Source organism: Lactuca saligna, chromosome 2, assembly GCF_052625555.1.
Source record: "Lactuca saligna cultivar CGN05327 chromosome 2, ASM5262555v1, whole genome shotgun sequence".
NCBI lineage: Eukaryota > Viridiplantae > Streptophyta > Magnoliopsida > Asterales > Asteraceae > Lactuca > Lactuca saligna.
In genome coordinates, this window is record NC_136418.1 from 171,142,160 (window position 1) to 171,166,114 (window position 23,955).

The 23,955-nt window shown below is 41.3% G+C and overlaps 1 protein-coding gene across 2 annotated transcripts; it reads right to left on the bottom strand.

The window, feature by feature from the left end:
* Positions 1 to 2,611: 2,611 nt before the first annotated feature.
* LOC145032763 (serine/threonine-protein kinase PCRK1-like) lies at positions 2,612 to 5,077 on the bottom strand. 2 transcript variants are annotated; one of them, XM_078981681.1, is made up of 5 exons: positions 4,984 to 5,077; positions 4,104 to 4,525; positions 3,594 to 3,854; positions 3,390 to 3,512; positions 2,612 to 3,276 (listed from the first exon to the last, which is right to left on the bottom strand). In XM_078981681.1, the coding sequence occupies exons 2-5, from the start codon at positions 4,494 to 4,496 to the stop codon at positions 2,737 to 2,739; spliced, it is 1,317 nt and encodes a 438-aa protein (XP_078837807.1). In that variant the 5' UTR covers positions 4,497 to 4,525; positions 4,984 to 5,077; the 3' UTR covers positions 2,612 to 2,736. The 2 variants fall into 2 exon arrangements, with proteins under 2 accessions (XP_078837807.1, XP_078837806.1); XM_078981680.1 differs by having other exon boundaries at positions 4,836 to 5,038.
* Positions 5,078 to 23,955: the final 18,878 nt, after the last annotated feature.

Genomic DNA, 23,955 nt, shown 5'->3' on the forward strand with positions numbered 1-23,955 from the left:
TGGCTTTTAAATTGTAATACGCCTTCACGTCGACACAACACACAAGTTATATTAAAATGAAAATGAAATAAAAAAATATTTAAACGGATTAAATTCAATAGCGTCCAAATCTTATGGTTGACAATGTTGCACCATTAGTTTCCCCTATTGGCATATTTTTGTTGGGGAAAAAAGACTTATATGAGTAAGTATATTTCAAAATTGTTCAAAAAAATTTCATTTAAGTTTGGTGTGTCCAAAAAACATCATCTAAGGAAAACATTTGTACAAAAAACACCAATGATATATATTCTTTGTTCAAATTTGATATTTGATAACCGACAATTACCGGTAAAAAATAAGTAAAGGAAAAAAACAATAGGAAAATTACTTAAAAAGGTAACTATGTTTAAAAATCGTTCAAAAAACATCATCCAAGTTTGATATGTTCAAAAAACACCATCTAAGTAAATTTTTTGTACAAAAAACACCAACAAACTATATGTTTTGTTCAAATATTACCCATCGGTAACTGGTTCTTACAGGTTAAATGATAACTTTGCTTAACTATTATGACATGGCATAATAATGATTGACAAAACAATAAATGATATATTCTTCCATTAAAAACCGATTTAGGGTTTCTTCATGAACGAATGACTTCTTCTTCTCCTATGATTACTCTTCTTCTTCTAAAGTAATGATCTCGAACTCAAGTCCAAAAGCTTAACTCTTAACTTTAAGGCAAAAATGGCTCCTTTACCCCTGCCTCAATGGGCCTCCCTCCCCCTAAGGCCCAAATCCATAAAAAGCCCAAAAAGACATCCAAACCCAACTACAAGGCATCTAAGGCCTAATATGGCCTAAGAACCCCCAACATGGCCTTAAGCCCAAAAAATAACCTGATTGTAGCCCGATGCCTAACTTAAACAAGTCTATTCATACGCCCAACATATGTTGAAGCCTTTGCGATATGGATTTTATGCAAGTACACTCGGCGTACTCCTAGCGTATGTCCAACGTACTTGGCTAGGGTCAAGAATCGTCAATCTTCTGGAGGCCATAACTTCTTCATTCTAAGTGTGATTTCATCATTCTTTATATGTACAGGAGCTAATTTAGGCATCAGACAGCCATACTGAGGGCTATGGCCTTTGAATTGCAATTCTTAGTGTTACCTTAATGCTAAATTAGATTTCATCATTCCAAGGTCCAACCGAGGGTTATGGACTTCGGAAACGAAATCGCAATCTAATTTGGGGTATTTATAGGCTTCTCATTGTTAGAAGAGTTTATATACTCTTGACCGGTCCTTCATTTATTATCTGGTCTACAGACAGGCACGTCTCTTGTCCTTTCCTTGTTATTTTATTGTTTTGTACCATTACTTTTGCATGTTTCCTAGGATATGGTTATGGTACTTGTGTATGATGTATTCGAATTTATATTCGTTCGTAACAAGTCGTGGTGTATGTAACTCCCATTTGGTGATGGATAATGTAGGTTGGAGGGACCGAGTGTTCGGTTTGTGTTTGAGCCCAAGGGCATATCAGTAAGTATCAGTTCAAGCCTTTATGAAGTTTGGGTTTATGTTAGAAAAGTTTTATAGCAAAGGAGAGTTGATAGTATTGTAGAGCTTCTCGTTTCCTTCACGTGGATATAAAGAACGAAATTGGACTTAGAATGAAGAAGTTATGGCCTTCGGAAGATTGGCGGTTCTTGAGCCTAGCCGAGTACGATGGGCGTACGTAGGAGTACGTTGGGCGTACGTAGGAGTACGCTGGGCGTACTTGCATAAAATCCAGATCGCGGAGGCTTCAACATATGTTGGGCGTATGAATGGACTTGTTTAAGTTAGGCATTGGGCCTACCTGATTTTAGCAGGTCATTTTTTGGGCTTAAGGCCATGTTGGGGGTTCTTAGGCCATATTAGGCCTTAGATGCCTTGTAGTTGGGTTTGGATGCCTTTTTGGGCTTTTATGGATTTGGGCCTTAAGGGGAGGGAGGCCCATTAAGGCAGGGGTAAAAGAGTCATTTTTGCCTTAAGTTAAGAGTTAGGGTTTTGGACTTGAGTTCGAGATCATCACTTTAGAAGAAGAAGAGCAATCATAGGAGAAGAATAAGTCTTTCATTCATGAAGAAACCCTAAATCGGTTTTTAAAGGAGGAATGTATCATTTATTGTTTTGTCAATCATTATTATGTCATGTTATAATAGTTAAGCCAAGTTATCATTTAACCTGTAAGAACCAGTTACCGGTAGGTAATATTTGAACAAAACATATAGTTTGTTGGTGTTTTTTGTACATAAAATTTACGTGGATTGTGTTTTTTGAACATACCAAACTTGAATGGTGTTTTTTGAACGATTTTTAAACATAGTTACCTCTTTGAGTCATTTTCCTATTGTTTTTTTTTTCTTTTACTTATTTTTTACCGGTAATTGTCGGTTAGCAAATGTCAAATTTGAATAAATAATGTACTTCATTAGTGTTTTTTGTACAAATACTTTGTTTGGATGGTGTTTTTTGGATATATCAAACTTGAATGGTATTTTTTGAACATTTTGAAACATGGTTACCCATATAAGTAATTTTCCCATTTTTTGGGTGATAGAAACAAGTCTACTAAGATATATGAAACTTGATCAGCATTTATCATTCAAATGATTCTTAAAACTAAAATCGTTCATATCAAAATATGTCTTTGGATAGTTTCTTTTGCTATACAAATTTCATATGTAATTTAACGTAACTAACTAATTAGTGCTCACGACTTTAGGACTCCCTTTCAAACAAACCAACCATTTATTATTTTCACCAGCTCCAACAATCGGATCCAAAAGCCTTCTCTTCAATCCATCCCTTATGGATCTCTCGAAAACTCCATTAATCGGCGTCGACAACGGCGACTCCTCCTCCACTTCCAAACTTTCAACGCTTGCATCTTCCACAATCTTGTTCAAAACCTCCAACACTTGGCTCATTTTCGGGCGCATCCTTGGTTGCCGATGCAAGCATTTGTTGGCGACGCCGGCTAGCTTCTGCGCTGACTTCACCGAGTAATTTCCGGCAAGCCGAGGGTCTAGAATCCGCTCGAATTTGCTCAGGTCACGAGACAGATACGGCCTCACCCATTCCAACAGTTTTTGCTCGTTTTTCGGTTTGTTCCGGTCCATCGGCCGGCGGCCGGTGATGAGCTCGTATAGAAAGATCCCGTAGCTCCATACGTCACTTTTGTATGTTAGGCGTCCTGTTTGAACGTATTCTGGAGCTGCGTATCCAACCGTTCCGACTACCTGTGTCAAATAAATTATCACAAAATTCAAAATTAGGGTTAGAACAGGTACTTGAGTTGTGTTAACCCGACCCGAGTAGAAAAAGGTGAACGATATGAGGATTTTAAACATACTGCTGTTGAAACATGGCTTATCCCGTCCGTTGGGCCGAGCCGGGCCAGCCCGAAATCCGACAGCTTTGCGTTCCAATTCTCATCCAAGAGAATGTTTGAAGATTTGAAATCTCGGAAGATTATCTACCAGAATGAAGAACATGAATGAATCAGTAACATGGTATTAATATGATCCACAAAATTAATGAACCTGGGGTGGGGTACCTGATATTCCATTCCTTCATGGAGATAAGCTAAGCCTCGAGCAGCATCTTGCGCGATTTTGAGTCTAGTTGACCATGGAAGAGGCTTCTGAAACCTGTTACACAAATGATCTAGAACGCTCCGATTAGGCATATATTCGTACACAAGAAGACGTTGGATCCCTCTTTCATCGTCTTCAGCACAATACCCCACAAGTTTGACCAAGTTTGGATGGTCAACGAACCCAAGAACATTCACCTCCGTCACCCATTCCTTGTGACCCTGAAAAGTTAATCAAAATGGGTTAAACCCTTAATCAATATCATGTTCCCATCCTGTGTTACGTTTGCGTTTGCGTTTGAGTTTGAGTTTTCGTTTGCGTTTGTTAAGGGATGACTGATGAGTGAGTCCAATTGTCCAAACGCAGTTCAACAAGATTTGACTACTAAAAGCTACGCAAGCTTCAACTACTCAAAAAGATTTTCATGTGTTGATGATAATAGAAGAAGATGAAAGATGAAGAAACTGAACCTGCAATCCCCTTCTGCTAAGTTGTTTGATGGCTACATCAATCCTGTCACCAGAATCGTTTGGATTTCGTAACACACCCCGATACACACCACCAAAACCACCTTCACCAATCATGAGGGCCCGGCTAAAGTTCTTCGTGGCTGTTTTCAGCTCACCAACTTCAAATTCCCGGAGATTATTGTGACTCTTCCCACTTGGGTTTTGAGTCAAACTTGTGAATGAAACCCTTGTGGATGACTCTCTGCTAATATCAGATATATCCATTGATGTAAACTCGGACCCTGATTTTCTCCCTTCTTCACCATTCCACAACGATATGGAGGATTGACCCGTACCTGACTTTGTGCTCTTCGGTTCACAATTGGAGAAGGAGAAACACTTCATAGCCTTCATAATTCACCACCCATTAAATAATAGATTTCCTAACAAAAAAAAAATGTTTTGGGGAATTAGGATTTGATCCACAGATCATATAAACTTGAACGGTTAAAAACTATCTATCTTTCCCAAATTAAACGAGCTTTCTCCGTTCTATATTAACAAAGAAAAAACGTCTAATTTGGTATTGGACGATGTTTTGAGCTCTTCAAATCATCGACTACAATCAATAATTCACAGGAGACCACATGTACCTATTATGAAGATCACAACCGATCTCCACTAAAATCAGTAAGTGCAATCAACTTATGAACAACATACAAGAAAATTAATAGAAAGAACATGAAGAAATACCTTGCAGTGAATTTTTGAGAGAAATCAAGAACTATTGGAAAAACCCTAATTTAAGGAGAGATTTGAAGAAGGAAACCCAGATGTTATGGAATAGAAAGGGGAAATTGATAAAGTGATTACAAGGATAGGCAGCTAGAATTTAGCTTACCAAACACATCGTCTTATCACCCAATGAAACCCCCACAGATAGATGATCGTGATGCAGAGCATGAATATATGGAGGGAAATAGGGGAGAATAGTGACGTTTTTATTTTTTAAATTAATTTACCCTTTTCTTCTTTCCTCACCGGTGGCGGTGTAAGCTCAAATCACGAACAAAATATAGATTTTTAATAATTAATTTATTATTATACATATCAAAATTGCTTATTTAAGAATTTTAGAGTGATTTACTTGCTCTTATTGCACAATTATTGTATGAGTCCAACTGTAGGGTTAGATTTTTTATTCGAAATATTATTTAAGTTTTGTTGGATGTAATTATATTCATGAAGTAGTTAACTGATATTAGTAGGGAGTTTTCAGCAGCTGATGGCAGGGTGAGATGGGAATCCTAGAAAAGCCTAGAAAGTGCCTTAGAGGAATGGGTACACTATTTAGTGTTGTATATTCGTTTGAGAGAGGGTATAAATGATTGGACCGGACGGTAGTAGGACATGAGTAGTTACTTAGAGGATCCGGAACGATCCTTGAGGAACGTACAGGTAGGTGTGGAAGGTAGTATTGGGCCCGTACTACTGAAAGTATATGATCTGTACTCGAATCGAGGAAAATTTTGGGGATTCTAAGGAGTTGATTGAGGGTAAATTGTATGGTTTGGCACCATGGTTCATTACAAGTGTTTTCGTCTTATTCGATTTGTCGGTTGTGGTTGTTCAGGCTGGGGATGGGTCTGGTGATTGTTTGGGCCTTAGTGGCATTGATAGATTAGGATTGAATTGTGCAAACATAGGTGAGTTGGTTGATTTCGAAGACCCGAGGGCCTTGTTTGAGGTAGTTCCAGTTGATTCGTAGGAGTTAAGAAGGAAGCGACTGTGATGATCGACTCAAGGGTTACAGCCAGAAGTTGGTTGATTGCCAGATGGATTGGGATGTCACTGTCTTTGATGGGAGTTATGTCATTCAGCTTTCCGTATTCGGAGGAAAGGAAGATCAGACATAAGATTTTCAGAGTTGGAATATAGACCCAACATGGGGCTAGTTGGTTGCGGTTTGTTAGCGGCAAGTATGGCAGTATTGGAATGCATAAGAGGATTATTGTCGTATAGTTGCATTGAGATAGGATCAAGGGTCTGCTTCTTTTGAATTTGGTTAGATCCGACGCGAGTTGATTGTTCCAAGTGATCAAGGAATGTGAATTGAGAGTGTCAACTTTTGTTGTCTCTGATGTATCCCGACTATGAGAACGTTGCCTCTTATATTTATCAATGATCCTCGTGATGAATTGATGGTTGGGGATTTGCATGCGGAGAGTGTGGTAGTACTTTTGTTTCTAGATAGGAAGTCAGTGTTATGAATGGACTACCAAAATTATTGTTTATGCATCTGCATGGGATTCTTGATGCTAGAGGCGGTTATGATTGGGAGGTTTTCGAGGTCTCTATCTGAGATTCGAAATCATTTTGAGTTTGCTTGGCCTTTATCTGGAATATCATCTTGCGTTGTATTGTACATTCCAAGGGCAAAAATTGTTATGTATCTGGTTGAGCCAATTTGAGTTTTAGTCGGTTTGCAATGTCAGTTGGTGGTAGTTCGAACCCTAGTAGTGGAGAACTGAGTATTGTTCTTGAAAGATCACCGGTCTGTTTGGACAATTGGTTTTAGAATAATGGGTCATAAGAATCAATGGTTCGGGTATGCGAGACTTTGGTTCAAGATTTGGTCAAGTCGGGGGTGCAAAGTAAGTTGCCATCAGATGTATGTGCTCAAGAATGCATGAGTTGTCTTCACGATAACAAGCTTTTGGTTAGGGAGCTCGTTGTAGCCAGTGGTTCCTTTCGGGAATGCCGATGTACAGATTGAGAGACGTTTGGTTCGCTCAAGTTGAGAATTGGTTGTTGGGGGATCTAACAGCTCTTGTATAGATTGATATCTATAGTCTAGGTTGGGCAGTTGTTGATCGGTAAATCAACTTCAGAGTTTGGTATGATTAGTTTCGCATGGGTTTTGTTCAACGGTGAATTGGATCATTGGATTAGTTGTCAATGCATTCTCGATCGTTGGTCGTTAGTTCATCGTCAATAGTTAGGATTCTTCGAAAGTTTTGAGCTTTATCAGTTGAAGTTCAATAGATGCGTCAATCTATCGTTAAAATTTGTACATTGTACATCTTGATTTCTAGGTTTGGGTACCCTCAATTGTTGGTTATGGAAGCATTGTTCATAGCGGGCTCGGGTTTGGCAAATGTCCTTGATTATTGGAAGTTTGGATGTTGAGGCAGGGTTGTTTAATTTTTCAGGTGTGGCTTTGGATCTGCGTAGAATTCAATTTTGGCATGTCGCGACGGAAGGGTTGGTATTTTAGATTAATCCGACCAGAGTTTGACAATATTTCTGATGGCTTTGGAAATTTTATCGAGCTATTTGCGTATTTGTGCGATTTGTTTGGTTTTAATCAAGGTACGGGATCTTAGGTGTTGTTTGTTTTTAAAAAGCGAAAACAGTTGAAGGCTGCAGAACACATTTGCAACCCTCTATAGTAGAATAAGTGGACCAAACGACTACAGTCTGTAATAAGAAGTATGTTTGTTTTTTAACGTCTGCAAACTGTTGCAATAAATTGAAATTAACTATACAATAGTTCAAAATAAATCTAAGTAAAAAATTTATTTAGCTTAATCATATGCAAATCAAATATAAAGATCATTTTGATGATATGATTTTCAATGATGTTTCTATAAAAGAATTAAACATAATATTTGCTAAATAATATTAAATAAAATTGTTAATTTAGCTAAAAACATGTTAATTTTTGTTAAAATTTTGAAGATGATAATTATTTTTCTGGTAAACTTCAATAAACTTGGTAATTTTAATGATTAACATTATAATTTATTAATATTTGGTTATAGACAACATAACAGAAAAAATATTTATATGAAATTTACCAAACGGTTTTTAAAATTATTTAAAATTATATAACAGTTTACATATTCTTCAAATATTATTAAAATAATAAAGATGTTGTAAAAAATTAAAACAAATATAAGTTGAATAATATAACTTAAAGTAAGTGAAAAGTGGTTTGAAGAGGACGGTTCACGCACCACACACGGAACTGTTTTTAAGTTAGAGTATTCCGAAAAACAAATAGGTGTAAAAGGCCAATTGTTGTGTGTGTGATGTAAGGCGCAGCAAAAAGTGGTTTTTCTAAAGAAAAAAAACAAGCAGCACCTTAGTCTTCGGCCATTCATGTGGATGTTTCTATTAGCAGTTGAGGTTCTTCATTTCGGTTAGATCTATTGGTACCCGTTGGGTAAGGGTTGTGAGGAAGAAGGAGTGCAGTAGATCTAAGGGTTGTTATGTGTTTTCCCTTGGGAATATGTGTACGTTAAATAAAACAGATTAGCATGGTTCTTAATTGGTTTGTAGCCCTTAAATTGAAACAAGAATGCAACCGCCTATCTCATTCTCTAGTTGTGTGCGACCATTTTTTCACCTAAAATTGCATTGGTATCTGCCTATATTGTGAAAGGAATTATGCGTGATATAAGGGTATGACCCATATTTGTGTTCGATTAACATTGAGAGGGGTGTTGATTGGGTCCATACAAGTCGGTGGATTAATGGTTAGGGTATCTTTAGGCCCCTATGGTGCTGGTCGTGAGCTTCTAGGACAGTGATGGAATAACGGAAAGATCGACATTGTATCGTGAGCCTATCGTTTTAGTGGTCAGAAGCTGTCACGTTGTATCGTTGAACAGTGGTTGTATGATTCTTATGGGTGGGACCCGGTAGTCGTTTGAATGAGACTCTTAGGTCTTGGAGCGTTAGTCCTATTAGCATGCTTGGATATTAGTGCATTGTTGGGAGTCGGGAGACTCAGTGACCAGCTAGTTTAGATCTTAAGGATGGTAAAAGTGTGTTTTGGTGGGTGTAGTAGTCATGCATCGGAAGTCCCTTGATGAATGTTTGCAATTAGGGACCCCGTTTTTCTTGAGGATGGTTTATTATGGGTTTGTTACCAATGTTGGGTATTGGTTTCAAAGGCTCGAGTCATGACGTTCATTGTAAATGTATCGAGTGATTTTTCAGTTGAATGTTCACCCGAGCTAATAAGATATTCAGATGCAACATGAAATTCTTGGATGAACCCTCATTATGCTTGTGGGAGCAGTGGGTTGGTTATAACTTGTCAGGAAGTCTGTTTAAGGTTTTTAAGAACAGCTTCCGAATTTGAGATTTGTGGAAATTTACAACCAGGAGGTTTTAAGTATTTTTTTCGGCATGAATTGGTGGTGTTCCTGGTCAGGGAGCTAGGGGTAGGTAAGAAGAACGGATGATCATCAGTTTCAAGGTATAGTTTCTGAAGTTTAAACTGAGGAGTTCCCAGTTTTGGGAAATATATTTATGGAGTTGGTTTGTGATTGTAGTTTTGAGAGTTTCTCAATTGAGCGGTTCTCACTGGAAATTGGGTCTTGCAGGTTAGTTGTGACAAATGTCTTTGTCAAGTCACCTTTGTTTCCAAGTGAAAGGTTTTCGACAACCAGGAATGGACATGGATTTTGTTTCCTTTTAGAATCAACAAGATAGTTCATGGTCGGAAGGGTTTTCGTTCGGTTTATGTTGCGAAGTGGAGTCGCATTGGTAGTAATTCATAATGGTTTTGTATGTCGAGAAGTCAGACAAGGTTTTGGGGTTTTCGAATTTCGGGTAGAGTAGTGATAGATGTTCTTTGGTGGTTAAAGTTGGTGAGGCAAGGATCCATTCGTCGTCAGGGTATGGGGGCCCTGATTATGATGGGTTCGATTATAGTTTTGGAAGGTCTTTGTATGTGTGAGTCGACTTCTTAGTCCGTATCATGGTTGTAGGAGAATCATCTAGGTTGTCTGGCATATCTGGGAGGTAGTAAGGAGTAATTTCGAGGACAGAATCTAATTTAAGTGGACAAGAGTTGTAAAACCTTGTTTTCCAAGTATCCCTTTTATACCCTTATTATGTGAAATGTTGGAAAAATGGGTCCCTTGTTGAATTTGAAGAAAAACGCATTCTCAGTTGGACACTATGTGTCCTTTATGAAAGCCATGCGTTGGGAACACTATGTGTTCGTTGTGGATGCTATGTGTTCTCAGACTGGACTCAAAACCCTAATTTTTAGGGTTTGGACCATATTTAAGCATCACTATAGCGCCACACCCTTCCTTAACTCCAACCTCCCTCTCTATTTCGAAACCCTAAAGTGTGTGAGTGTATTTTGAAGCTTGGAGAGTCATTTTGGTTCCGTTTTGGTACTCTTGGTGCCATTTTGAGTTGTATTTGAGATGGGTCACTATTTGATGAATAGGTGACGATTAGATCTGATACTCGGAATCAGGACCTATTTAACTGTTTGTTCGGTTTGGGAGGTGAGTCTCTTCACTGTACTCGTAGGTCGAAGGCACCAATGTCGGCCCACTGGATTATGTTTGTAGGATGATGGTTGTCTTTGTAACACTTGTTGAAGGCATGTATGTGTTTTTTGTCTTTGTGACTCATTCTTATATGTTTGTATGTGTATGTATGTGGGGTGAAATGGACTCAGGAGTTGATACGGACCCGAAACAGCTACAATCTGTTACATAGAGTCATTATGGACTCGGGGTTGATATGGACCAGGCACAACAACATGTTGTTATATTTATATATATGTTGTATGTGGTATTTTAGGGAACTCACTAAGCTTTGTGTTTACAGTTTTGTAGTTTAAACATTTTCAAGTACTTGCAATTTTTAAAAGAAGAGTCTGACTTGATCGCACTGTATCCCCTGAAGATTTATTCCGCAGTGATTATTTATGATTTTACTATGATGTTTTGAGAATACTTTTCCTCTAACCGTCCTTTGGGATGATGTATGAATGGTTTTGGTTTATTTAAAATGAAAATTATACTCGTTATTTTTGGGATGTTACATCTGATCCAAGTGGGGGAGAATTTTAACATTCATTATTCAGGTAACTTACATTTTTGACCCTTAATATGAAATTTTGTTGCAAAATTTGTCCCATGGTTCATTAATGAGAATCGCGCCTTCTGTTGCATATGTTGGGCGTACGTAGTCGATGTTTAAACCCTAATTTTTAGGTTTTGAGCCATATTTAAGCATCATTAACTCCCATGACCTTTTCCCCACATCATTCTCCATTGCCCACTTCGTCCCTTACAAACCCGAATCTCTATTGGTGGTATTTTGAGCTAATTTTGGTGTTTGGTGCCAATTGTAGAAGGAAAAAATCCATTTGAAATCAAGGAAGGAGATCCAAGCTTTTGAGATCTGAGTTTTACACCCGTTGAGCAACCTCCAGAAGATAGAAGGTATAAAGTTATGAACTTGTTGTTTATCTCATTAGATCTTGCTATATGTGGAGTTTTGTGCTTTTTAATGCCATATTATTGGTCTAAGTGGGTACAGACTACTCTAGACCAAATGAGTTGTCCTTTGGACGTTTTAGAGTGTCTAGACTTATAAAATGGGATATTGATCGTTCACATGTGATATCCTCATTTTCACGGTCAGAAAAGACCGATGTGTTTATGTTTTATTTTCAAATCAGAGTAACTTTTTTAAAGAAAAGTGTTGCGGAATTTGTTCCCAGAAAAACGTGATAAATATGTTATCAAAGCATTTCCGAAGAAATTTATTTTATTCATTTTAAAACTTTGGGTTGTCATTGTCAATACAGAAACATAAGCATAAAAAAGAACTTACATTCATTTATACTAGTGATCTACATCTCTTTAATTTCTCACTGTGGTGTAGCTTTATATTGACACCTGTGGTACAAATAAATTGAGTATGTCGGGTTGGGAAACTTGGTGAGTACATAGGGTTTTCAACCCACAATAATATAGTTATTATATTTCATCATCAAACAATTAACCCATTTACTCATCCCCATTATCTTCTTTATTCTTAAGTATCTCCTCTACGAATAGTGTATCCCTCATTATTTATTCCTAAGGATTGTCCTAAGGAATAGGCATGAAGTCCATCGCTGCCAGGAGTTATATAACATACACTAAGTCACAATTGTCAGGGTTTATCCAACGGGCACTAAGTCCATAGTTGCCAAGGTTTATCTCATTTATTGACAATATTATTTTTAGGATTCCACCCGCAATACATGTCAATGGGTTTTTAGAGTACACCGGGTGAACATATCGTTCACAACACCTACAAGTTGAGAGTCTACTAGTGTTCCACTGGACCGTCTACAATAGTCTGTGGTTGTCATCCATACTCTGCTAGATGACGGGGCCAACGCTTGGGTAAAGGTTTCTCTCATTTTTCACCTCTCACCCTCATCTCATGATCTATATCATCTTTCATCTCATCCTCCAACTCATCTTTCATCACACACCAACTATTTCATCTACGCATGCTCTACCCAACATATTTGTTAATATAAAATACATATACAGCTCAGATCTGAAAAGAAAATACATATACAGTTCAGATCTGAAGAAAAATAGGTTTAGATCTGAAAAGAAAATACATATACAGTTCATATCTAAAGAAAATGATTGGATGAAACATCCCAAAATACAACCCAAAAATTTTGTTTAATAACTACTAAAAATCATCATGTTAATATCATAAAGTCAAACCCGTACGTGAATATCTCAAAACAATAGCAAAGTAGCATGAGGAAACTATATTAAGACTGTATCAAATCACATCTATGAAAAGCTAAAACAACTCCCAGGACAAACTGAAGTTGTGGTGTGTGCGATGCCATCAACCCGAGCTCTTCCTTTTACTTGCGGAAGTACCTGAAACCAAAACTGAAACTGTAAGCACAAAGCTTTGTGAGCTCCCCCAAGCTACCACATACCATACAATAACATATACACACATATTGGGCCTTGCCCACTGCATCGGACCGAAGTCCGGAAACTGTATCGGACCGAAGTCCGGAACTGACTGGGACCTTGTCCCCTGCATCGGACCGAAGTACGAAACTAACTGCGTCGGACCAAAGTCCGGAACTAACTGGGACCTTGTCCCCTGCATCGGACCGAAGTCCGGAACTAACTGCATCGTACCGAAGTCCGGAACTAACTGAGCATAACATAGCATAGCATGAACACATAAACTGCATACTGCAACGGGCTGTTGCCCGAAACACATAACACATAAATCATGTCTGAGCCACGAAGGCATCAAACGTACTAAAACTGCATCGGACCAAAGTCCGGAAACTACTACTAGCTAAACGGGCCGATATTGTGGCCTTAAACCTGTTCCTACTGGAAGGAAACTCACCTCGCACACTGGCTGCTAAACGAACTGCTCTGGAAACCGATTGTTGCTGCTCCGGTATCTCCCCGGCTACAATTTCCATAAATACACTCAATTAATTACTGATAACTGTACTGAGGGTAAAATGACTATTTTACCCCTGGTCAAAGTCAACCTCCAGTTGATCGGACTCGCCGAGTCTGAGGAACTACTCGTCGAGTTCTATCGAGCGGATTCCATACAACTATATTCGAATCTGCTATATGGCTCCTAACTCGCATATCTGAAATCTTGGAACCATCTGAACATGTAAAGTTGCTAACTTTACATGTAACTACGAAGGAATGAAGCCATCCTACTCAAACACAACTTTACTCGGGAAAACTCATCCGACTCGCCGAGTTTCTCATACAACTCGTCGAGTTCTAAGACAAACTTCATCGGACTCGCCGAGTTGTTCTTCCAACTCGTTGATTCGACGGCTAACTTCATATAACTCGTCGAGTCGTCCTATGGAATCGCCGAGTTAATTCAGCCCTTTTTCCATACAAGTCCGATCTGAGCCATGCAACTGCAACAAATCATGGATCTAGACTTCTAGGGCATGTTTTTCACGTAAAGTTGCTAACTTTACGTGCATGCATGGCTTTAAAGGCTTCATATGACCATAATAATCTCTTAATGAGGTTCTAGGCTCAATTTGGACTTTAATCACAACCACAACCAAAACTTTATACTTCTAGCATGCCATGAGTGTCTATATCTGAGGTATAACCCGGCCACAAGGCCTAATCACAAGGGATTTGGGGTTTTTGGGCTTAGAAACCACAAATTAGGGACAACATAGATCTATATGATCAATAAGAAAGGTATAGAATTTAATACCATAAAAGATGACCAATAGAGTGTGTATTCTGGATCTACTTCCTCTTCCTTGAGCTCTCCAACTTTCTCCTTCTCCTTCTTACTTCAAAGATGCCTTCATAAGAAATAAACACACACACACTCACTAAAAACGACTAGGGTTTGTTAAGGAATGCTCTGAGGGTGATGGAGGCTGAGATGGGGGCTATAAGGTCGTTTAAATAGGTTGCAAACCCTAAGAATTACGGTCTCCTCCTAATTGGCCTACTCATCGAGTCCATGCGTGGACTCGCCGAGTAGATCACTTAAATCCCGTAACCAACTCGACATCTACTCGGCGAGTTAGGGCTACAACTCGCCGAGTAGCTCTTCCTAAAAGAGCATTTAATCAAAATAAATACATACCAGGAATGGGGCGTTACAATTCTCCCCCACTTATCTTAGACTTCGTCCTCGAAGTCTGTTGACTCCAGAAACAACTCTGGGTAGTGCTCCCTCATCTCCTCCTCCGCCTCCCATGTCCACTCGGAACCCTTCCGGTGCTGCCACTGCACCTTCACCAACTGAACCACCTTGTTCCTCAAGGTCTTCGTCCTCCGATCTACGATCGATATGGGTTTCTTAATATAATTCAGGCTGCTATCAACCTGAATGTCCTCCAAGGGTACAACTGTTGACTCGTCCACCAAACACTTTCTCAACTGAGAAACATGGAAAGTGTTGTGGATCTGATTGAGCTCTGCCGGAAGATCCAACCTCTAAGCAACCCATCCCACCCGCGCCAACACCCTAAAAGGATCGATGAACCTGGGGCCCAACTTGCCCCTCTTTCGAAACCTGATAACACCCTTCCAGGGTGATACCTTCAGGAGGACCATATCGGCCACCTGGAACGCCTCCCATCGGCGTAACTCTTCTGCTGACTCTGCGCAGTCTGCAGTCTGCTACGTACCTGCTAGATCAACTCTGTCGTCTTGATCACCACTTCGGTGCTCCCAATGACCCTCTGGACGACCTCGCCCCAACAAATCAGGGTTCTGCACTTCCTCCCATAGAGCATCTTGAAAGGAGGTCGATCAATACTCGCATGGTAACTGTTGTTATACGAAAATTCCGCTAGCGGAAGATACGTATCCCAACTGCCACCGAAGTCCAGGACACATGCTCGCAGCATGTCCTCGAGAGTCTGTATCGTTCTCTCGCTCTGTCCGTCTGTCTGCGGATGGAAAGCGGTGATAAAATGGAGACGAGTACCCATCTCGTCGTGAAATCGCTTCAAGAATCTGGAAGTAAAACGGACATCTCGGTCTGACACCACCGAAACAGGCACTCCATGCCGTGCCGCCACCTCTCGCACATATATATCGGCTAGCTTCTCAGCCGATATGCTCTCCTGTATCGGTATAAAATGGGCACTCTTTGTCAACCGATCTACTATAACCCAAATTGAATCCACTCCACGTGTTGTCTTAGGAAGCTTAGTAATGAAATCCATAATGATATCCTCCCATTTTCACACTGGTATGTCCAACGGCTGCATCTTGCTTTGAGGCCTCTAGTGCTCTGCCTTAACCTTCCTGCAGGTCAGACATCTTTCCACACACCAGGCGATATCCCGCTTCATGCAGGGCCACCAATAGTCAGGTCGAAGATCCCTATACATCTTTGTTGCCCCTGGATGGATGGAAAATCGAGACTTATGGGCCTCGTCCATCAACACCTGCCATACTCCGCCCCAGTACGGTACCCATACCCTCCCATGAAGGGTCAACAATCCTTGGCTATCGTAGTCAAAAGAAGCTACTCGGTCCATAATCCTCTCACACTTCTGCCTCTCCTCCTTATGGCCCTCGGCCTGCGCCTCTTTGATTTGCTCCAATAATAGAGTAATTACCGTCATCCTCAAACAAAAGCCTATGATCGGGGCCGCCACTGCCTTGCGGCTCAGAGCGTCGGCCACCACGTTGGCCTTCCCTGGGTGATAAAGGATCTCACAATCATAGTCCTTCAACACATCTAACCATCGCCTCTGCCTCATGTTCAAATTCGGTTGATCCATGAGGTACCTCAAACTCTTGTGATCCATGTAAATAGTACAACGGACCCCATAGAGGTAATTTCTCCAAATCATGAGGGCAAACACCACTGCCCCCAGCACCAAATCATGCGTAGGATAGTTAGTCTCGTGAGGCTTCAACTGCCTCAAGGCGTAGGCTATCACACGACCTCGCTGCATCAATATTGCTCCCATACTAGTGATCGAGGCATCACAATATACTACGAAATCCTCTACTCCTTCTGGCAAGGTAAGAATCGGTGCCTCGCATAATCTCTGCCTGAGAGTCTCAAACGCCACCTGCTGCTCAGGCCCCCAACGAAACGCCACCGACTTCTTGGTCAGTCGGGTGAGCGGTACTGCTATCTTGGAGAAATCCTAGATGAATCTCCTGTAATATCCTGCCAAACCTAGGAAGCTCCGAATCTCGGATGGAGATCTCGGGACCTCCCACTGCATCACAGCCTTTATCTTGGCCGGATCTACCAAAATACCCTTCTGGTTGACGAGATGACCAAGGAACTTCACCTCGCGCAACCATAACTGCACTTGGAGAACTTTGCGAAAATTCTCTACCTCCTCAAAATCTCTAGCACCTTTCTCAGATGCTCCTCGTGCTGATCCTGAGTCTTGGAATACACCAAGATATCATCTATGAATACTATTACAGACCGATCCAGCATCGACTTGCACACATGGTTCATGAGATCCATGAACGCTGCTGTAGCGTTGGTGATCCCAAAAGGCATCACCACGAACTCATAATGACCATATCGGGTCCTGAAAGCAGTCTTCTGCACATCCTCGCCTCTGACTCGCATCTGATGATACCCGGAGAGTAAATCAATCTTGGAAAACCAAGACGCTCCCTGCAACTGATCAAACAAATCATCTATCCTCGGGAGTGGGTTACGAGTCTTCACCGTTACCTTATTCAGCTCCCGGTAATCTATACACGTATGGTGCGACCCGTCCTTTTTCTTTACAAACAATATCGGTGCACCCCAGGGCGAACTGCTCGGCCTGATAAAACCCTTTTCTAGCAGCTCCTGTAGCTGCGTAGATAACTCCTGCATCTCTGGGGGAGCCAACCGATACGGTGCCTTGGCTATCGAAGCCGCACCAGGGATTAGGTCAATCCCGAACTCAACCTGCCTCTCAGGAGGTATTCCCGGCAAATCCTCAGGAAATACATTCAGGTAGTCCTGTACCACCGGAACATCATCAACTGTCGTCTTACCCTTCTCATGGGCATCTAGAACATAGGCAACAAAACAGACACAACCCTGTTGAAAATAACGCCTCGCTCTCGCCGCTGAACACAGAATCGGTCCGCGATGTGGCCTCTCGCCCTGAATCACCAACTCTCCCCCACTGGGAGTGCGAACTCTCACTAACTGCAGCTCACAATCTATCACCGCCCTATTGGGGCTCAGCCAATCCATGCCTACTATAACCTTGTTCCCTCGTAGGGGAATAGAGACCAAGTCTACTGAAAACCGCTCCTCGAATAACTGTAGAGAACATCCTTTGTGTACCGTTGCAACCCTAACGGTCCTATCAGCTGCTATCTCAACCTCAAGTGGACAATCTAACTCTCCAGGAGCTCTGTTGAACCTCTTGCTAAGCGCAAGAGAGACGAATGATCGGGTAGCCCCCGAATCAAACAATATTGTAGCTGAAATGTCGTTCACTAAGAACGACCCTATACAAAACATATAACCATAAGAAACACTCAATAATAAATGCAGAGATAAGGGAAAAATACATACCTGTTACCACATCAGGAGTCGCTCGTGCCTCCTCTGCTGTCAGCTGAAAAGCCCTACTCTTTGCCACCGGCGTCTCAGCTCGGCCCCGACGGCCATTTGTAATCCTCAAAGTAGCAGGAGCAGGTGCTGACACCTTTCCTGCAATAGCTAGACTCGAACACTGTGACTTTTTATGTCCCCTCTGATTGCAATGAAAGCAAATCAGGTCTGATGCTGCAACGGCGACAGTAGTGGCCATACAATCTCTGCTCATATGCCCAGTCCGACCGCACTTGTAGCAGCCAGAACTCCCTGCCTTGCACGCCCTATCGTGCAATCTCCCACACTTGCCACACCGAGCGTGGCTCTGCTGACTCATAGCTCTGTGATCTGAACCCTTGGGCTTTTTGCCCGCATTCCCTACCACCTCCGACTTCCTCTTTCTCTCCATCTCAAGGTCAATCTCTCTCTCTCTCTCTCGCCCTAGGAATCATGTCATCCAGCGTTTTACAGCTAGACTGGCTCACAAACTGGCGGATATCACTCCGCAGCATCTCATGATAATGAGCCTTCTTCATTTCCTCATCAGCCACGTGCTGAGGAACAAGAAGAGCCCTCTCCCTGAACTTGGCGGTAATCTCCGCCACTATCTCTGTAGTCTGAGTAAGATCCTGAAACTTGCGTGCTAACTGCTACACCTCAATAACCGGTGCAAACTCGGCTCTGAATCTGGTAGTAAAGTCTGCCCAGGTCATGGCATCCAAGGCTGCATCATCCCCAATGGCATGACCAATCTCCTCCCACCAATCCCGTGCCCTGTCCTTCAGAAGGCAGGACACCAATCTGACCTTGTCCCTCTCGGGACATCTGCTAGTGCGGAAGGCGTTGGCCACGTCTGCCAACCATCTGGTGCTCGCTATGGGGTCCCGTGCCCCGTTATAATCCGGAGCCACGCATGCACGGAACTCCCTAAAAGTATGCGTGCGCGACCCCATCATGGCCCCCACCTCATCACGGAAGGTGCTCAACCTCTCGTCCATCATCTCTAAGATACCCTCCTTGATCGAACCGAAGATCACAAGAGTCTGCTCAAGTATGGTGCGAGTAATCTCTGAAGAGAGAAACTCCCTAGTCTGCTAATCCAACTGCCCGGCCTCCGAGCCTGATCTTGATCCCCCTCCGGCACCTGAACTGCCGACTGTTGGTCTAGGGCGTAATACCACCATTCTGAAACACAATATAATAAACGTCAAGAACACTGATATATCTCGAGGAATCGCTACTACCACAAGTTTCCTGGTCTCATCTCAGCTTTCCTTGATTCGAGTATGGATCCTCTGCTTCCAGTAGTACGGGCCCATACTACCTTCCACATCTATCCGTACTTTCCTCAAGTACTGCCTTGACTCCACCAAGTCACTATTACTGCTAATGATCTCTATTACTCCCATCCTAGGCTTGCCCTAGGGAATCCTCTGACTATACCCGATCCAGTCCTCAACTACTAAAAGCCTCCTTGTGATGCCAATTAGCCATCACCTGAATACCATCACATGCGGCGAGGCTCAGATAATCCTTCAAGTAAAAGACTCATCCCTACAACAGTTAGACTCAGACAAGAGCTGCGTAATAGGGATAAGTCTAGCACTCAGAGATTATCCAACCTTGTTCACATGTGACGTAATGCATTCACCTAATGGCTAACTCCCATCACCTAGAGTCCCACAAAGCACAAAGCAAGCAACATTCAGACATAGGAGACTACTCAAGCAATTTTATCCTCATAATGGGGAACTGTACTAGCATACAATGCTAAGTTCATATTATCTGGCATAACCTAAACAGGCTATCCTACTGCTGACAACTCCATATTAGCATGCAATTCTTATAAGGCTAAAACATATATAGCAGGCACATAAGGCATCCTCCTAGATCCTTAGTCCTATTCTAGCATGTTGTTCTACTGAAACTGAAACTGATATTCATAACATAAACTTGTATGGGTAATTTAGGAGTACTTACTTGAGCTCGGCTAATTGCATGCACCACACCCTTTTTCTCTTTTCAAAACTCTTTTCGCTTTTTCTAAAACTCTTTTCTTTATTCTTTTCTAAAATTGTTTTCTTTTCTCAAAAATTCTTTTGTAACCATGGTTTTTCTCTTGAAAACTTTATACCACTTCCTTAGTTTGAGTTCAGACGCACTCGGGAGTGTGCCCGAATCCCTCAAACCAAGGCTCTGATACCAACTTGAAACATCCCAAAATACAACCCAAAAATTTTGTTTAATAACTACTAAAAATCATCATGCTAATATCATAAAGTAAAACTCGTACGTCAATATCTCAAAACAATAGCAAAGTATCACGAGGAAACTGTATCAAGACTATATCAAATCACATCTATAAAAAGCTAAAACAACTCCCAGGACAAACTGAAGCTATGGTGTGTGCGATGTCATCAACTCGAGCTCTTCCCTTTACTTGCGGAAGTACCTGAAACCAAAACTGAAAATGTAAGCACAAAGCTTTGTGAGCTCCCCCAAGCTACCACATACCATACAATAATATGTACACACATACTGGGCCTTGCCTACTGCATCAGACCAAAGTTCAGAAACTATATTGGACCGAAGTTCGGAACTGACTGGGACCTTGTCCCTTGCATCGGACAGAAGTAGGGAACTAACAGCGTCGGACCAAAGTCCGGAACTAATTGGGACCTTGTCCCCTGCATTGGACCCAAGTCCGAAACTAACTGCATCGTACCGAAGTCCGGAACAAACTGAGCATAACATAGCATAGCATGAACACATAAACTGCATACTGCATCGGGCTGTAGCCCGGAACACATAACACATAAATCCTGTCTGAGCCACGAAGGCATCAAACATACTAAAACTGCATCGGACCGAAGTCCGGAAACTACTACTAGCTAAACGGGCCGACATTGTGGCCTTAGACCCGTTCCTACTGGAAGGAAACTCACCTCGCACACTGGCTGCTAAACGAACTGCTCTAGAAACCGACTGTTGCTGCTCCGGTATCTTCCCGACTACAATTTCCATAAATACACTCAATCAATTACTGATAACTGTACTGAGGGTAAAATGACTATTTTACCCTTGGTCAAAGTTAACCTCCAGTTGACCGGACTCACCGAGTCTGAGGAACTACTCGCCGAGTTCTGTCGAGAAGATTCCATACAACTATATTCGAATCCGTTCTATGGCTCCTAACTCGCAGATCTGAAATCTTGGAACCATCTGAACATGTAAAGTTGCTAACTTTACGTGTAACTACGAAGGAATGAAGCCATCCTACTCAAACACAACTTTACTCGGGAAAACTCATCCGACTCGCCGAGTTTCTCATACAACTTGTCGAGTTCTAAGACAAACTTCATCGGACTCGACGAGTTGTTCTTCCAACTTGTCGAGTCGATGGCTAACATCATGTAACTCGTTGAGTCGTCCTGTGGACTCGCCGAGTTCATTCAGCCCTTTTTCCATACAAGTCCGATCTGAGCCATGCAACTGCTACAAATCATGGATCTAGACTTCTAGGGCATGTTTTTCACGTAAAGTTGCTAACTTTACGTGCATGCATGGCTTTAAAGGCTTCATATGACCAAAATAAGCTCTTAATAAGGTTCTAGGCTCAATGGGGACTTTAATCACAACCACAACCAAAACTTTATACTTCTAGCATGCCATGAGTGTCCAGATCTAAGGTATAACTCGGCCACAAGGCCTAATCACAAGGGATTTGGGGTTTTTGGGGTTAGAAACCACAAATTAGGGACAACATAGATCTATATGATCAATAAGAAAGGTATAGAATTTAATACCAGAAAAGATGACCAATAGAGTGTGTATTCTGGATCTACTTCCTCTTCCTTGAGCTCTCCAACTTTCTCCTTCTCCTTCTTACTTCAAAGATGCCTTTACAAGCAATAAACACACACACACACACTCACTAAAAACGGCTAGGTTGGATTAGGAATGCTCTGAGGGTGATGGAGGTTGAGATGGGGGCTATAAGGTCGTTTAAATAGGTTGCAAACCGTAAGAATTAGGGTCTCCTCCTGATTGGCCTACTCGCCGAGTCCATGCGTGGACTCGCTGAGTAGATCACTTAAATCCCGTAACCAACTCGACATCTACTCGGCGAGTTAGGGCTACAACTCGCCGAGTAGCTCTTCCTAAAAGAGCATTTAATCAAAATAAATACGTACCAGGAACGGGGCGTTACATTGGATCTGAAAAGAAAATACATATACAGTTCGGATCTAAAGAAAAGGTTTAGATCTGAAAACAAAATACATATAGAATTTAGATATGAAGAAAAGGTTTAGATTTGAAAAGAAAATACATATAGTTCAGATCTGAAGAAAAAAAAGTTTAAAGCTTTCTTCCAGGATAGATCTAAAGATAAACATATAATATGCATACATAGCACGTAATTTATATAAAATACTTCACAACTATGTGTAAGATTAAAGTAACTATTCAATAATTTGTTAAGGTGGTGATCCGGATAGCGCTTCGCTTCCTAAAATAATCTCTTTTGATGAAACAACAATTTTGCTAAAAACTGGGTTCTGCGCGGGCAGAGTTTCAAATCGGAAAACTCTTTTTTTTTGGGCATTCAGGCGCTCTGGGGCTTTCTTCTAGTGATAGGGAAGTTTCCTAGGCTTGAGGGTGTTTGGGAGGTTTAGAGAGAGAGAGAGTAGAGAGATAAAGAAGTGGTGAAATTTGTGAGAAGGTTGGCCTCGCACCCCTTTTATAGGGCTGAAGCCTCGCAGTACGCGGGGTGTATTCATCGGTGTACGCGGGCCGTAGTGGACATGCATCAGATAACGGTTGGGGCATCGTGGCTGGCTTCAAACCGCAGGAGGAAGAAGACTACGTAGTGTACCAACTTTGTACGCGGGGCGTACTTCGGTACGCAAGGCATCTGAAGATACGTTGGGCGTAGTCCTTGCATCCAGCTCGCATTTTACACATTCAACTTCTAAAATTCGTAACTTTCGCATATGAGCTCTGTTTTGGATGTTCTTTATATCAACGCGTAGGTGGTACCACACTCTACAACTCTCATTTAAACTTCATTGGCTAATTTTGAATTTATTTTTAAAGTTATATTTGTTAACAATGCGGGACAAGAAAAGTCCGTGAAAAACCCATAACTTCTTCATCCGACGTCCGTTTATGTGTGTCTTTTTACCATTGTGCTACTATGAATGAGACCTTCGCTTCTCGTTTAGGTTATGACGGCTAAAAATCAATCGATCTACTATTTGAACTCCGAGCTACATACTACTACGCCGAAACTTAGAAAAATCATAACTTCCTCATACGAAGTCAGATTTGAGCGTTCTTTTTATGCACGCTCTTGGTTTGACGTATGCTACGAATTTCATTTAGATTTCTAATTGTAAAAAGCACTTTATCGTAAACTCACTTTTTACGTCACTAAGTGTCGTGTCGATTCTGTCGTGAAACTTTGACAGACCGTAAATTCTTCATTATAACTCGGATTTCGATGTTCTTGATATGTCGAAATCATTGTCACGACCATTAGAACTTTCTTCACAAATATCAAGTTTATCTAACATTTTACTTTTGATGCTGATCTTCGTTCTTAATTTATTATATCTTTGTAGATACGTATATAAGCACATAATTCACATAATATTCGAGTAATTTATCTTTATTATTTCAAAATGAGTTACAATGGTTGATATCGACTATTACATTATTATTTCAAAATGAGTTACAACTCTCTCCCCCTTAGTATGATTCCATCCTGGAATCATGCATCAACAAACATACATGGATAGCGACTCATCATGTCACTCTCTATTTCCTAAGTGAGTTTCGGCTCATTCGGACGTTTCCTACGCACAAGCACTAAGTCGACCATCTTGCGTCGTAACTTCGTTGTCTTGCGGTCAATAATCACCTTGGGCTCTTCGATTGGCCTCTTATTCACATCCGTTCTTAACTT